We start from the raw sequence: 16,463 nt of genomic DNA on the forward strand, positions 1-16,463 counted from the left end.
CCTGCCTCCCCTCACCCCACTGTGCTACTGAGGATGAATCCCCTAGATGATCTCCACCTCTTTACCCTTAGGTTGATTTTTCAGGCAGGGTATGCAAATCATTCCTCCTCCTCAAAGCTGGGCCAGCCACTGAACTACTTACTCCCTGACTTCTTTACCACTTGCAATTTGTATGCCACAATTGAGGAGAGCAAGACAGTCCCCCCTGCCCCCCACCCCGTGGCTGTTGACTGTGTCTACACCTGCAGACAATGATCAATTTTGTAAGGGCAAGTGTCCTATCTGCCTCTTGTGTTGCCAGCAACTACCAAGCAAAGTATTCAAAACAAAAAAAGAGGTTGAGTTCAAATTCTGGATCCACCATCTACTCTGATGTGAAGCAAGTTATTTACCCTCTCTAGTCTTGGTTTGGGGTCATTTTGAGTAATAAGTTATTTATACAGGCCTATTTTTGCAACTGGAATATATAGGTAAAACAGAATAAAAGCTATTAATATATTGTTAATGTTTTTACAGTCTTTGCAACAAATTTTGCCTTGAGTAGATAAAGCTAAAAGAGTATAGTTTTTCAAAGCTGGAATTTCTTGAATTTCAGTTAGTAACATTGGCTCAGATAAGTGGAAAGGAGGCTGTTTAGGGGCACCTCCCATTCAGAACTCTTGTACAGAGCCCAGGGAACAGTCAAGTCAGAGTAACCAATGTTCCTGTGAACCTAGCATGCAGTAGGCCGAATGTGAGGCAATTTTTAGGCTATCTAACTAATAAATGAACAACAACAACAACAACAACAACAACAACAACTACAAAAACTCAAACCTCTTGATGATGTTACCAAAGTTGCTGATAGTTGTGGTCTACCTATGTCTGGGCATGTCAAAGCATTGTTCCTAAATCTGAGTGAGCTCTGCCAACTTGTACTCCAGTGCGATCCCTCTTGTACTCCAGGGTGCCCTGATTATTGTCATTGCACCTCCACATCATACTAATCTTTCCCCTCACGTGATGGTCAACTCCTGGAAGGCAGGAAGCTTCACCTTTATTTTATCAGTATTTCATATATTGTCTAACATGAGGCAGACATTCCATGAAGAGTTGTTGAGTAATCTGAGGTGACTTTATTGTCAAGTGGTCCTAGATCTTGAATGAAAATTCATTCTTATTTAGTAACAGAGAAAAAAAATGCACATTCTTCCCTCTTCTCAAGCTAATTTTGTCAACCAACAAATTGAGTGATGTTTCCCATGGGTCCAAGAAATCATGATTGTGTTCCATGAGTAGATACTACCAGGAGGACATGTCTGCCTTCTGATGGATACCAGTGCTCTATTTGCTCTTTTTCTGGTTCTGGAAGGAAGAGTCTAGAGACATTGTGTAGAGGCTGGCTGGTGCTGGCTAAAGCAGGTGCACAGAGACTATTTTGATTGTGCTCCTGGCTGAGGAGTCATACAGCAAATATGGATCAAGGGACTTTTGCTTGTTTAATTCAGATGCTACTTATTGTCATTGAATTAACACAGCATAAGGAATTTCAGTGTAGAAATGAAAGCAAAGTATTAGATGGATGATTCTGTTTATAAGTGAGAGATTTTACTTTGGAAAAAACAAATATGTTTTAGCCAATGAAATATATGCATAGGAGATAATTAGGTTTCTGTCTGGACTTCAGTATCCCCTTGGAAGAAATTCCTCTGGTTTGATTTTTACCAGGGTCCTATCTCTTTTTTCTATCCAGTTCTTAGGCTTCCCACCTACTCCAAGTCTAATAATGCACCCTTTAGTTTAATCTGGGCTACTAAAACTAACCTGTGTGGCTGGAGGAAAGCCACTTAGAATTTCCATCGCTTTTCCCCCAGCCGTACAACAAGGATAACAAACTGACTTGCCTCAGAGGGATATGGTGTGAATTAACTCCTGTAATTAGCAGTTTTTGTGCTCTGCATACACCAAGTAGGGTATGAACACCACCATTATCACTGGCCTGAGTATGCTTTGCTTCTAAAGCTATACTTGGAAATAACTGCTTGGCAAAGAGCTGACAACCGGAAGTTGCAAACTTTACACAGAAGCAATATTTCCAGTATTTTCCCCAAGCAATCATGAGTAAATTGCTCACTAGGGGTGGAAATGGTTTCCAGCCAGTTCTGCCTCTTCAGATCTGTGCACCCTGCAAAGCTCAGTCAATGCCAGGTAACTGATCCTTTGTAAGTCTGCTGTTTAGTGCAGATGAAGAATTCAGAATGGTATAATTTGGACGGGGATGAAATTTCTGTGCAGTGATATGTATTAAAAGCAAATAACTTGTGCTTTGTTCAAGGCAACAGTTATAGAATCCATAATTTTTAATTATCTAATGACAAAGACAACCGTGTGTGTGTGTGTGTGTGTGTGTGTGTGTGTGTGTGTGTGTGTGTAGAGACAGGTCATCATTAACAACTTTTTCTTAGGTTTCATTTTAGAAACTTGAAAAATGTACACTTTATCACTATTGGTAAAAGGAAGTCAAGATTCTAACCTAGAAAGCTACATAAGAAAACTTAAAAATAGTGGGTTTAAAAAAATTTGATTTCCTAGACCTTTAATGGAAGGTTTGTGGAGGAAATGCTATACATAAAGTGAATAAACCTATTTGTATTTTGATAAGAGGTCTTTGTTTCTATTATTGAACAAAGTTATTTGCTATCCTATCGTGTGTGTGTGTGTGTAGTATATATATCGATTGATATAAAATATATCAATATAAATTTAAACTATTTGTTTATATAATATTTATATAAAATTTATATAAAAACTGTACTTTTTTGAAATGCAACCACTGTGACCTAAACTTTGGAAGGGGAAGTTAGTTTCAGAATGGCATGCAGAACCATACTGAGACCTAACATCTTTTCTTGGAACAAAAGGGAGGCTGCCCTTCTGTAGCTAAATGAGTATGCTGATTTTCATGGGTCAAGGTGTGAGGTCCCTAAGGATGCCTGTGCATTCTTGGAGCTGGCCTGGAAGGGCATAGCTTAGGTATTGGGCCAGAAAGTCCAGTGGAAAGAAGAGATTTTACCTTATTTTTCTTTAGTTCCCTCAGGCAAGATTCTTGAACCTCAGGTTGCTTTCCAAGTGTTGTCATCACGCACAGAGCAACCATGAGCATATACAGATTACAGTGATGAGTGTGCCTGGTCCTTGTGCAGTAGGAAAAGACCAAGGGGGAATATTTTCCCTTCTGGTGACAGTTCCAGGTGATCTTGCTCGGCTTAACTGGGCTGATGGTGACATTTTAAAATGGCCTGCTTTCTGCATGAAAAAATAGTACTGTATCAAGGTAGTTCTTTTGAGGCAAAGAAATTATTCCAAGTTTGGCAAGGCAGACTTTGGGGTATTGGCTTAGTTTTGCAGTGTATGCATCATCTTCAGGATTGGCAAGAAGGTGATTTCTATTTCAAAACAAGTACGACATAGTTGAGAATAAATAATTTTGGATATTAGTTTGGGGTAAAAGCTGAGTTTATGACTAAATGTTGATCTCTTTGGGTTGTGAAAAGGTTAGTTTTGGTTAGGCTGCTTTCTATTAGACTTGCCATGTCCATGTGCACCTGAATCTTAACAGGAGTCAAGCCAGCGTGTGCAGGGGGGGGGGGGGCTGTGAACTGGTTCAGATCACTGCTGCAGCCCCAGTAGAGTTGCATCTCATATTCAATCCATCAGAGATCACTGTGGTACATTATCTGATGGATTTATCTTTGCTTATGTTGAATGAATATGGAAAGGAATTAAACGTGTATTTGCAGTTTGATAAACATTCAACATAAATTATACATTTTAATTTCATTTATTAGTTGGGGACTATGGAAAGCGGGAATTTCATTGCATATGAACTGCCATTCAGATTGAAGGATTAGCAGTTTCCTGAAAATGTGCACTAATTGTAAGAACAAAGTCCATTTCTATTTTAACTTAGTGACTATAAGGGTTGTGTACAGAGTTTTAGAAATGCAAAAGAGGAGTCCAGCTCATCCAGAGACTATGTAGTTTGTTGCTTACACTTCCAGTAGATATGATATTGTCATCAAGAACAAATCTATGATAATAGCCTCCTATCATTTGACAATTTGTATGAATGCTGTAGCCCCCATGCAAATTTTTAAGTTGTATCTATGTCTAAAAGATTTGGTCCAATCTTTTAGCATTAGCATGCAAAACAGTTTCCATGATATTATCTTATCATATAATGACTCCAAAAATCTCAGAGAGATTAATGGTGATAACATAATTCCAGAAAGTTGCCACTCTATATGTAGAAATATATTGGCAATAAAAACCAGTCACTGTATGCCTTTCCCCAATAGGGGATCTCTCACTTTTCTCTGATTTTTAAAGGCTTCAGATCAATAACTGGAGTGACATTATTAACAGCTCCCTCAACACCTTGGCCAGCGCTAATATTAAATCCATTACACCTTCTGTTTGACATTTGCAGTACAGCAGAAAGTGTTGTAGATACAGTCACATTGTCTGGGGACTGGGGTTGGATGTGAGGTTAGGAAGATGGTTTCCCTTACCTATCTTCTAAATTTAGTTCATTGATAGGAAACTTGAACCAATATAAGAAAAAAAACAACCCCCCAATTGTACACTAGATGGTAAATAATTCACCCATAAAAGTGATATTTCATACTCACGTAGTTATTTTTACACAAAATATTGATCTGATCCTCTGGATAAATCAAAATATTGATTTGATCCTCTGGATAAATTTTTATAATTCTTTATTGTTATTTCTAGTCATTTGCTTCTATAATTAAATAATTTATTGTGACTATTGTCTAATGAAGGCAGAGGATTGAGCTCCTGTTACGGTGGAATCAAAAGTTGATCAAATTTATCACCACATAGAGGTGTAAGTAGAAAATGCAGATTATTTCCATATAGGCAACTATGCAACTGTTTTAATTTTGCTTGCTTTTAAAACTTTCAGGACATAGAATGGGTGTACTAGCATAAAGACCATATTACCACAATGATTTTCTTAACCTCATTAAACAGGCTAGTGTCTGCCAAAAACTTTAGATAAAACATGTATTTGAGCCAACCAACGGGTTAACCATGCTGCTATGGTTATTCTTCACCTAAAGTACTGTCTCATACATTTTGCTAAGTTGTCTAAATCCTGGTGCACTATTGATTTCTCCCCCTATGAGTTCACACCCATTCAATAAGCTGCAAGAACCCCTTGTCCTAGTTGAATTCCCTCCAAAGCAGGGCCCAGGTATGTTACTCCTGACAGCGGTAGGTGGGAGCTGATTGTTAGCTGGTGGGAAACAAACCTCTGGAGACAGGGAGGAAATTTCATCTTGAAGTGAGAAACATGACAGGGAAAGATGCCTGTGAGGTTAAATGAAAAACAGGTTACTAAAAACATATATGTTATGATCTTATTTAGTAAAATGCACAAAAAACTCCCCAAGTCCCTGTGTGTGTGTGTGTGAGACAGACAGAGAGAGAGAGAGAGAGAAGAACAGAAACAAAATCTGGAAGGAAATGTGGTGTATATATATTAATGGTGCTTATTTCTGGGTAGTGGGATATTGGTTGGACTTTTTTTTCTTATTATTGTCTTCTCTGAATTTTTCACAATGAGTATGAATTAATTTAATAATTATAAAAAGATCTGTTTATTAAGAAGGAAGCAGAAGTAAAAACACAACAATTTTATGACAACTTAAAAGAAAATTACTCTTTGCCTTCAAAATAGGGAGATTTCTAAAGTTCCTCCAGGATTTCTTAAAAGAGCTGCTTTTCTGTTTACTCAGCATTTAAAAGACATGGCATTGAGATTTATGAAAACATGAAGATGGCACTCATAATCCCTATATTGCAGAATCATTAAGAGTAATGAAAAGATATAAGCAGATCTACAAAAAAGAAAATGAACCATCCAAACGGCACGTTAAAGAGGGTCTGTGCTCCCTATGTTGCCAGAGCCTGCGGGAGAAGAGAAATGGCTGCCTGCAGGACAGCGAAAAGCAGTCTCTTCCAAAATGGTTAGCTCCACACATACAGAAGCATGATAGAACTTCAGAACTTTTAAAACAAAGCTGCCCATTTATTTCTCCAATTCTGGACTTAAGATTTATTTAAAAGAAATAATGTATTTACTAATCTATTAGTAAAAGTGCATACATATAAAATATTTATCTGAGTTTGCTGCCAAGTCAACAGATCCCCCCCCCCATTATCTTGAGGCTGATTCAAGACAAGGCAATCACAAGGCTGGCAGCTCAAAGAAATAGAATTCCTATTATGGCACAGTATCACTGCCTCTTAGTCTGGGTTAGTCACTTATTTCCTTTTATTATAATGCCAAATGTTATTTAGATTTCAGTCATTTAGTAATGCTACACTGAACACATCAGGGCTTCTAAAAAATTCTATACCTACTAGTCCTTTCATTTTCATAATAACCATATATCGATATCCCTTCTCCAACCAAATTACACCAGGATGTAAAAAGGAATCTGTGTTTTATCAGAGTTTAAAAGATTATAAAGCAGTGAACAACAGTCTTAAAAAATGTTCCTTCATGTTATTAAGAATTAGAAAATCTTGTTAAAATTCTTTCAGCTTTTAAGAAACATAAGCAGCTTTGGGATGTAGTGCCTGACATGAACTTTTAAAGTAATTCCCTTGGAGCGATCATCTGCATTAGTGAAGATATTTCATTCAAGGTAGAACCCTATGCTGCTTTTCAGTATTTGAGCAGTCAATCTAATTGCTTTTCTAAGCCAAAGATCGAAAATAACCAATACTACAGACTTTTAAGGATAAGACAGCTTGACTTTCTCTAATGGTGAGAGTCATGCTCACCATCAAGGAGGAGAGCCCTTACTAGCAAAAATGCAGCTAATGAGCCCAAGTTGTTAAGGGGTATAGAAAATCGAGTTCACAATTTCCCTAGTTAGGATGGCTGTTGGAAGGCAGGGGAGCCAGGGGAGGTAAGCCCAAATAAATATATAATTCCTTTCAATCATGGCTCACGTTAAATGATAAAGTAACTCTACAGGAGAGAAGGATGGTAACGGTTGAAGGAGATAAGTGTTCTCCTATTCAGGATTAATAATAATAGGTGAAAATGGAGCTCTAACATACCTAGTTTTATGCATGCTAGTGCTTCACAGAAGACATGGAATTTATCAGAGTTATACTATATTAAAATATTTATTTGGGTTTGCTGTTTTATTTGAAGTTCAGCCTAGGATATCCTAGCAGAAATGGTTTACAGGCTGTGGATTTTTTTTCCTTCAAATGTTTCCTCCAAGTGACAAGTTACCCTCAATAAGTATTTGGGGAGACATCATGATCCATATAAATTGACGAGGTGATCAGGCTGTCAATAGAATCTAAGTCAACATTAGGCTGCATTAGAAGTATAGTAGCCTGTAGTAAGAAAAGTGACAGTACTTCTAAGCTTTGTACTTATCACAGTACATCTGGAGGGCTCTTCTCAGGATCATATTTTTAGAGGGTCACCAACAAACTGAAGTACAGCCAAGGGAGGATGTCTAGAGTGCTAAGTCCATCAGGAACACACCATCCAAACAGTCGTCATAAAATTAGTGTGGTCTGACCCGGAAATGGGAGGAAGGTAGGATCTGAGTCTCTGACTTCACGTATTGGAAAGGCTCTGATAGGGAAGATGGAGTAAATCTTGAATGTGATCCCAGAGGACATGAAGTTGTAGCTAAGTAGGTTTGGGCTCCAGATCAGGAATAACTTTCTATTAGCACTGCTTGGCAATGGAGGTGGGCAGCCTTGTGAATTCATAAGCTTTCTGTTAAGGATGGGTTCCAACACAGACCAGAATGGGCACCTATTGGTTTTGCTGTAGAGGAACAGCTACCTGTGTTGTAATTTGGACTAAAGGATCAAAAAGATCTTTTTAAACTTAGAATTTGTGATTCAAGGAAACTAAGTTCACTTTTCCAATGCCTTCCTTCAGACAAACGCTTTTAAACTTAAATTCTTTTGTGCTACATGTTTGAGTTTTGAGGAATCAAGGTGCCTCCATCCAACTCCAGAATGTAAGTGTAGAAAACTATTTTCACGTGCTGCTTCTCAAATGCACCCAGACATGAACAGCCTAATGACTAAAAAACAGTCCCAATTATCTCGCTGGCATATCTGTTCAGTAAAATCAGTGAGGTATGGTATAAGAATGTATGACTTCCCCTGAACAAAATCATTCTCATTTTTAAAGGGTAAAGAGTAAACTTACATATTGTCTTTTCTCATGTGTTGGGATAACTGGAAAAGGATGCTCATCAATGCTCCAGGGTAATGATGCCCTAGGAATTGTAGTCAACTTCAATGAGGAAACATGGATTGGTTCTAGATGGAATTAAAATATTTCCCAAAGAGGCAAATATATTCTTCCCCTTCTGTGTGAACAAGCATATTGCATATTGCGATTATTTCCAGGCAAGCCAAATTAAAGTATTTCCTTGGAAGTATGTAGAGTTATTTTAACATTAATATTAACACAGTTTCCCCCCCATTTTTCTTTCTAACAAAATGCTTTTGTGTTATGAATCTGTTTTAAAACAACAGATCAAGTAAAGTACAGGCATCTTTGAAGAGTGAAAAAATAATTTCCCAAGTAAGCAAATAAAACTTTGCACTTCAAATCAGGCCTTGATTCATTAAAAATCTTAAACTTCTCATGAGAAAAATTAACATTTAAACCACTGCTGCTTGGCCAAGCACTCCACCACACAAGAATATGAAATATCTCCTCTAAAAAAGTACAAAAAGGACAAAACCACAAATGTGGAACTTCAATTAATTTAAAGCCCCAATCAGCAAAGAATAAATCCTTCGCAGATCTAATTACCAGCGCTCTCGGAAGACCCAGGCCGACCAGCCAATCTTCCCCGTGTTTGAACAGCTTGATGAACTAGGGGACTGATGGATATCAAGTCATTTTGTTTAATTTATAAATGGATTTTCCCCTAATACTTAAATTATCATCAGTACAACACAATGAAAATGGGAACATTCTGAATGCAAAGTCTATAAGAGTCCTGGAAGGAATCCCAATGAGGAATGTCACCTCTGTTCATTCCTCTATACAATTGATCTAATTAAATACTGAGGGTGGAAAGGCAGTTTAAAATGTAGCCATTTCTGTTTTCTTTTTAGCCTTAATTTATCTGTTCATATCTTTCAAGTACCTTCTGATGCTTAAAAAAAAAAAAGAAAAAGAAAAGAAAAGAAACCAAGATTTCTGCAAATCTCTAATACTTCTAATTCTCCACAAGCTAATATTCAAAATGCCTCTACCACAGATTTTGCTGAATAATAAATAAATGCATTACATTTAGCCATGGTAACAATAAAAGGAAGAAGGTGTTCCAGGTCGGAAGCTTTCCTCTAGTAATATGAAAGAGAAACTAAAGGAACTAGTACCTTCTATATGTATTGTTCAACTGAAATTAGATCTCTGGATTATACTTATTAAAATGTCTCCTTATTTTCAAATCTCTCCCTTATTTAATTACTGCATGGGACTGAAAGCTGCACAGAATTGTTAAATACCCTTAGACCTATTTATAGTCTCTTCACACGGGTGCCCTGAGCACACTCATTCGGCAAAGGTCCTGCCCACCAACCCACAAGTTAGGTTTGAATTCCCACCTGGCTCAGGGGTCTCTGACTGAGAGGAGGAAGATGCTGAGCTGGCCCCATCTTCTGCTGTGCCCTGTGAGAGGAGACCCCGCCCGGGCGGGAGCTTCATGCCCAGCTGCTCTGCCATCTCCACGTGGTCCCCAGGGTGGACATAGTCAAAGACGCTGCTGCCTGTCAGCTCCACCTAGAGAGGGAAGAGAAAGGGTGAGAAAGAAAGGTGTCATAGGCTTTTCCATGTTCAAATTCAGCACCAAAGTGATTCAGATTCTGAGCGGAAAAGGAAAATACTCAGGCACTAGAAGCAATTCTTGTTCGAAGGCTTCATCTTCAAATACTTAAGGATTCCTGAACTTGAAAGACTTTTTTTTTTCTCATGTATTTATTTAGCAATTGTTTAGCCCAGTTTTTCCTTCATACACTGTTGTTTGCATAAATCCAAAACATCCTGTGAAATGTGGACAAGTCTGCCTCGCGTTCAGCTATTTTATCCATGCATCATCAAATACTTGTATGTTTGGTGTCAACTGGATGATTGACTGAATTCTACAGTTTTCTTATTGAGAAATTTGGGCTTTGTATAAAAATGGCTACAGAAAAAGCCAAAGATAGTAGACGAGTATTTTCCTTAAAATACACAGATTTCCAAGATGTGTTTTTATACGTACCCTCTTATTTCTATGTAAATTTAAACATAAGAAGTGCTGCTTACAAATATATGCAAAGGCATAATGTTTTCATTAAATATTACTCATTAGCGCTGTAATCATATGGAGAATTTTCCATGCAAAAGAGGTCAGCTGGGGTCTGAAGCAGCCATTTTTTTTTTCTGCTGGTATCAGCTTGTTTTGCCTTCAATTTAATAAAATACATGGTACAAATCTCCTTGAGGGCTTTTTAAAAAGTGTTTTCTTTTGTGTACTCTTTGAATTAGGCTGACAATGAGCACAGAGAATGAACATGAACTGTCAGAAAAGAGGCCCCTCCTGTTTCAGTGCTGTCAGCCAGGACCCCTGTATCTGGGTCGTGTGCTGTCTCAGGGGGCAAGAATTGGTCTTACCTCTGTGTTCTTCCAAAGCTCTAACTTTTATCTCTTTCTAAGAATAGCAGTAATGCTCCTAATGTAACGCACTTGGGTTATAGGTGTTACAACAGGGAGAGGTGCTTTCACAACAGGACAAGGAAAAGCTCTTTCCTGGGTCACTAATGGGTTTCCCAATCCCCGGGGTGTAATGGTCTCAGGCCAGCTATGATGTGCCGTGTAAGCTGCCAGAACATCACACTGTCCCAAGTTTCTTGGTGGATATTACCTAGAGCCTTTCCTATCTCATATCCCTTTCCTGTGTAATATCCAGCATCCCTCCAAATTCCACCTGAGTGCTTGCACTCTTTTTGCTGCCAAGAAGGAAAACTGGCGATGGGAGAACTGTCACAGGGAGCGTAATACTCAGAGCAATTATTACCCTCAGAACTCCAAGTCCCAGGAAGATGATCAAATCTACTGCCAGACACCATTTGATTAAAATCTTAACAGGCTACACATCTTCAACATCTATCAATTAACAGAGGTAGAGCCAGAAAAAGAGGAGGCTAAATTCAGTTTGGTTAATAGCTGTTCCTGAAAAAGGCTCACATAACTTTTACCGAAAATGAGGTACTTTCTCTCACTATTAAATTACATTCTCCTACTGTATTACCCGACAACCGACTCTATCATTTTACAATACCTATTTCCTCCACTTAGTATTGTTGCAGAGAGTACATCGGGATTCACAGTGATCAGCTCCGACCCTCTGGGAGGGGGGGATTACATGGAAATAATCCCTTTAATGTGTGCCTTGCCTCTAAGCACTTCACACAGCAATAAATGGGTAAACTGACTTTGAGCAATTAAGAAATTAAATGAAACTAATAAAATGTGTGTTTTAATATTTCTTGATAGTTATTTTGTTTGGGGATTAGTGAATATGAGGAAGTCACTTATTTTACATGGAGTCCAATTGTGGCACTTTCATAAATTTTTTTTTGTCACTTTTCTCAAACTCTAATGGTTTTCTTTAATATTTAAAAGTGGTTTTTGGCACAGACCACAGATTGTGATGGCAGCACAAGTAGGATATAAAATAAATTTTTGAGGGGTCCTGGTTGTTGAATATTCATGTATGCCAGCCTATAGAGAAAGAGCAATAGCCCACAGTTTCCACAACTTGATCTGCTTGGATGTACAGGCACTTCCTTTACACAAAACAATGTCTTGAGTGTGGCACATGTAAAGAAGGACTAAGTCACAATGTGCCATAGGGCATTATGCATGCTGTGGACTTTCTCTTCCAATGACCTCATGGGTTCCCCCAGCAAGACATCTCAGAGCTATATACTGATTGAGAGGCTGGCCCAAAAAATTGACACTGTCATGGTCTTCATGCATTCCTGTAGTTAAGGCTATATGGTTTGGTGGAAAGCACAAGATACTGGGAGACACAATCTGACTTTGAGATCAGAATCTTTTCTTCTTCAGCTGTGTGGCCTTGGACAATTCACTTAACTTCCTAGGCTTCGGTTTCTAGTCTAAAACTGGCAGCATTCCTGCTCTGTAGGACTCTGGGAGCACTGCTTATGTGTTACTTTGTAGACATGGTCCCCATGGAGGTGCCAGTCTTCAGGAATGGTACAAGATATGGACCTTGAGAGCTTGAATGAAAATAGGACTTACTTTGCCACTCCATAGCCAATGAAAATACAATGAAACCACGCAGAGGAAGTCACTTTGTGAGACTTAAACACTCTCAAATGACTGCTCTTGTTGTTGCTTTTTGGTTGATAAGAATGGATGGCAGCCGGGTGCTGTGGTGCACACCTGTAATTCCAGTGGCTTGAGAGGCTGAGGCAGGAGATTGCAAGCTCAATGCCAAACTCAGCAAAAGTGAGGCACTAAACAACTCAGTGAGACCCAGTCTCTAAATAAAATACAAAATAGGGCTGGAGATGTGGCTTAGTGGTCTAGTGCCCCTGAGTTCAATCCCGGGTTTCCTGATGCCTGCCTCCCCTACCCCCCCCAAAAAAGAAAATGTATATTCCAGGGTAACTTGGGGTTTGGGACATCACTTTAAACAGGGTATGGCAGGGGTGACAGTGCTTTGAATCTTAACTACAAGAATGACAATATTAGCAGCCACCTACTTGTGCAGGTACTTTCTATACTTTGATGAATTCTCACACAATCTTTTGAATTGGTGTGATTTTCCCCATTTCACAGGAGAACCTATGTATTGGCAAAGGCCAATAGTAGAGAGAGACTGGTTCAAAGGCTATTGACCTGACATGTTACTTCTCAGGCAGCAACATTTGCAGCCATAGAGGGACCTGTGAGCTTCTTTCCCTTTCAATCTGACTCCTGGCAGGAGAGAACGTGGAGTACTATGAAGGCAGGAGGCCAAGGGCAGGTAGCCTGCCAGTCCCTTGGGGCTCAGGATTCTTTGGACTCTTGGACCAATGGAAGGTACAAAAGGATGTGTACTAAGCCAAGATAGATGTGGGAGTAGACAAAAATCTACTCAGTATTCACCTCCAGCCATCACGGTCATCACCACTACCACATCTCACATTTATCAAACACTTTCAACATTTCTCTTACTGATTCCACTTAATTAAAATTTAGAAGCAAAAGAGAACTTAAAAACCGTCTATTAATATCCCCTGATGTAATTGGTGAAAACTCTACAATTCTGAGAAGTTAAAATGCTTTTTCAAGTTTATCCAGCTGTGTGAAGGCAGAAGTAAGGCTAGAAGCCCAGCTGACTGACACATAGTCCACCACTTTTCTCACTTAACCCTTGTCTTTTTTTTTCTCCAATGAAGACTGACTAGGTGAATCAGAAGAATTCATATTTCCTGCCACTAAATTCTGTGCCAAAAAATAGACCACAGAAAGTAAGACTGGAAGTCTTTTACTTGATGGAGAGACATTACTTCATGTTAGTTTCAAGTAGGAAAAATAAATAGAACATTAATCCAGTGTTAATTAGGTAAGTTCAGATCCCTAGTTACTAACTCTTCCAAAATTTCTACCCACTGATTTCTTGTCCATGGTAGGTCTATCACAAATGTTTGTTGAATGAACAAAGGATGGGTATTTAGGCCTGAAAATAAGTCTGCTTGATCTTTATTTGTTTTGAGCACAATTAAGTTTTCTTTTTAAAAATATTATTAGTGACATTATTTTTTACAGCATTATTTATTTTGTAAAATGAGTTACAATATAACATCATTATATATTTACTTCTGATAATTCTTTGCCATATGCATTAAGACTCATACCTTCTTTTATAGACCTCAAATAAGTTTATCTGAAAATAGAATTGTATAAATGCTAGGAAAGACAGATTTTAAGAAACTGTTTCAAAAAATAATGACCATCTTTCATATCCCATTTTGTTTCCAATATCTGACAAAACTGTTTGGCTAGTTAGCTTCCAAGTTCCACACCCCTGTATCCTCACCTGAATTTTGACACAGTTCCACAAAAATTATTTCTAACTTTCCCTTCAATTCACCAACAGTAGAAATTTAGAGAAATTTATTTGATATTAATTATTGGTCCTATTCTTAACCCTTCACTATGATTTATACAGCTTCTTCCTTTACCCATCAATAGTGTTTTTCTACTTAGTGCAAATTACATTCTAAGGCAAATGTGAAAAACTCTTCATTTTATAGTAAACTCAATCACTGTATACAGTAGTTAAAAAATTCCACTTTTTGGGGGCTGGGGATGTGACTCAGAGGTAAAAGTGTTTGCCTAGTATATGTGAGTCCCTGAGTTCAATATTCCACTTTCTGTTTATTAAACTCAAGAAACAGACACATGGGTCTTTGAATGGTTTGTTTCCCCAACATAAGAAGTCAAAGAAGCATGACTGTTGCCAAACTCATCCACTAGGTCCAACTTTACTCCAGCTGAGTCACTTTAAAAGAGCATCTCCTATTGCTTAGTATATTGTAAAATAACTGAGAATGCATGGCAGCAGACAGCAATAAACAATCATATCCAGAAACAGCATTATTTTGCTTAAACTCTTTTTTTCTTCCTGGCTTTCTCCACCCAACGCTACCATAGATTCCTCCTAAACCAGAGCCACAAGTGCCATCTGGCATCGCCTGTAGTCATGCTAAACCACACGGCCTTCCTCAAATTTATTTCACAGTCTGTTAGCTTGCATGTCATTTGCACACTAGACACAGTTGATTTGATAACTCTGAAGTTTCCAGGGGAAAAAAAGTAATATATTATACAGTGGTTTGAGTTGACTTTTCCATGTTGGGTCATTGTACCCTGCTGGTAGATAGGATGGGGGACTAATTTGTCTTTTCATACATCAAGCAAGCATGTCAATAGCCTTTGCTTGGCCCCCTGGAGTGAGCAATACTTTTAAACTACAGCAATGTACCAACAGTGCAATTCATTGAATTCAGTGCCTCTTTGAAAAGTTTTGGTGTAAGTGAGGAACAAGCAGTGATACTGTAAGTCATCTCCATTTTAGAACCACTTAAGAGGACTTTTCTATGAAGAAAGATCATAGAAGCTATTTTTAAGGTATTTCTTTTAAAAGTACTCCAGTTTTAGGAATAGTACAAAGTTGATTTTTTTTTATCAAATAAAAAGAGTCATTCAAAACCTACTGTTTAAGGTAGACTGTCCTAAACCTTTTAAATGACTTTTTGTTCTGTTTTGTTTTTCTTGAAGTTACTGAGAGGACTTGAGGTCTTCTTGGTTAAGCACCTTTTCAGGTGTCCTTTTGCAGCCAGGTCCACATCCACAGGTGCTGCCAACTATATGTGAATAGAAGATCATTCCTGAGAGAGGACTATGTTGGTGGTAAGTGCCTTGGAAAGCTAACTACCAGGTTAGGCTTTCAGATCTACCAAGAGGCCCTAACATCCTACTTAGAAAATCCTGACCCAGGATAAGGTGGAAATTCTCTCTCACCATAGCAGGTTAGAATGTGTAGCTTTTGGGGGTTACATTTGTGTTATTGAAGGATAATAAAGTGATAAGAGAATAAAATATAATAAGATATGATAGCTTGATTAGCATAGGTTTTCTTTGGATTTACTGGTATCTTAATGCCATCTTCATAACTTCCTACATATTGCAGAACTCTCCTGAATATTTATGAACTGTTTTGACAGAAACTTGATGTTCTTTACTGCTCTGTCTCGTTCTATGTATTTGCTGACTTATCTAAAGAAAAACGCATAAAAGCATTGGGTCTGTTACAGAAATATGTGTATAAATTAGTAGAACAAGAAGAAAGAAAGGTTCTATATCAGAAAGATGAGGTAGAATGAAAAATCCTTTCAGTGTCATCAAATAAAAAAAATGAATCCACTCTCTTTTTACAGATATACTAACGGAGATTTCCCTTAGAAGAAGCTGAGCTAAAAGATACCACATTGTGTGTTTATTTTATCTTCAGAAATAAACATTTTGATTCCTGTGGGAATCAGTGAGGCCAACTACATTTTATTTTTTGTTTTTATATACTTTTCTATAACCCCTGGAGTGGCTGCCTTGAGAATTTGCAAAAACAGCATCCAAAGACACACTTTATAATCATTTCTGAACTTCAGTTAAGAAGTACCAGAAGATCATTCCAGGGGTTCTCCTGGTTCTCAGAGAGGAAAGAGGAAGGCAGACTGTTGGAGAAAGGGAGTAAAAGAGCCCATAAAGAATAAATTGCAGATCCTGACTTGAGCTTGGACACGTTATTTGCAAAAGTATGTCTACCTTTAAC

General features: G+C 38.1%; 1 protein-coding gene across 1 annotated transcript in view; it reads right to left on the reverse strand.

Moving 5' to 3' along the window:
• Positions 1 to 16,463, reverse strand: part of Npas3 (neuronal PAS domain protein 3) — an 828,669-nt gene that overhangs the window by 116,561 nt on the left and 695,645 nt on the right. The window contains exon 7 of the mRNA XM_048798441.1: positions 9,682 to 9,856. Coding sequence (XP_048654398.1) covers positions 9,682 to 9,856 — 175 coding nt within the window. The remainder of the gene's footprint in view (positions 1 to 9,681; positions 9,857 to 16,463) is intronic.

This window comes from Marmota marmota, unplaced genomic scaffold, assembly GCF_001458135.2.
Source record: "Marmota marmota marmota unplaced genomic scaffold, marMar, whole genome shotgun sequence".
Classification (NCBI taxonomy): Eukaryota; Metazoa; Chordata; class Mammalia; order Rodentia; family Sciuridae; genus Marmota; species Marmota marmota.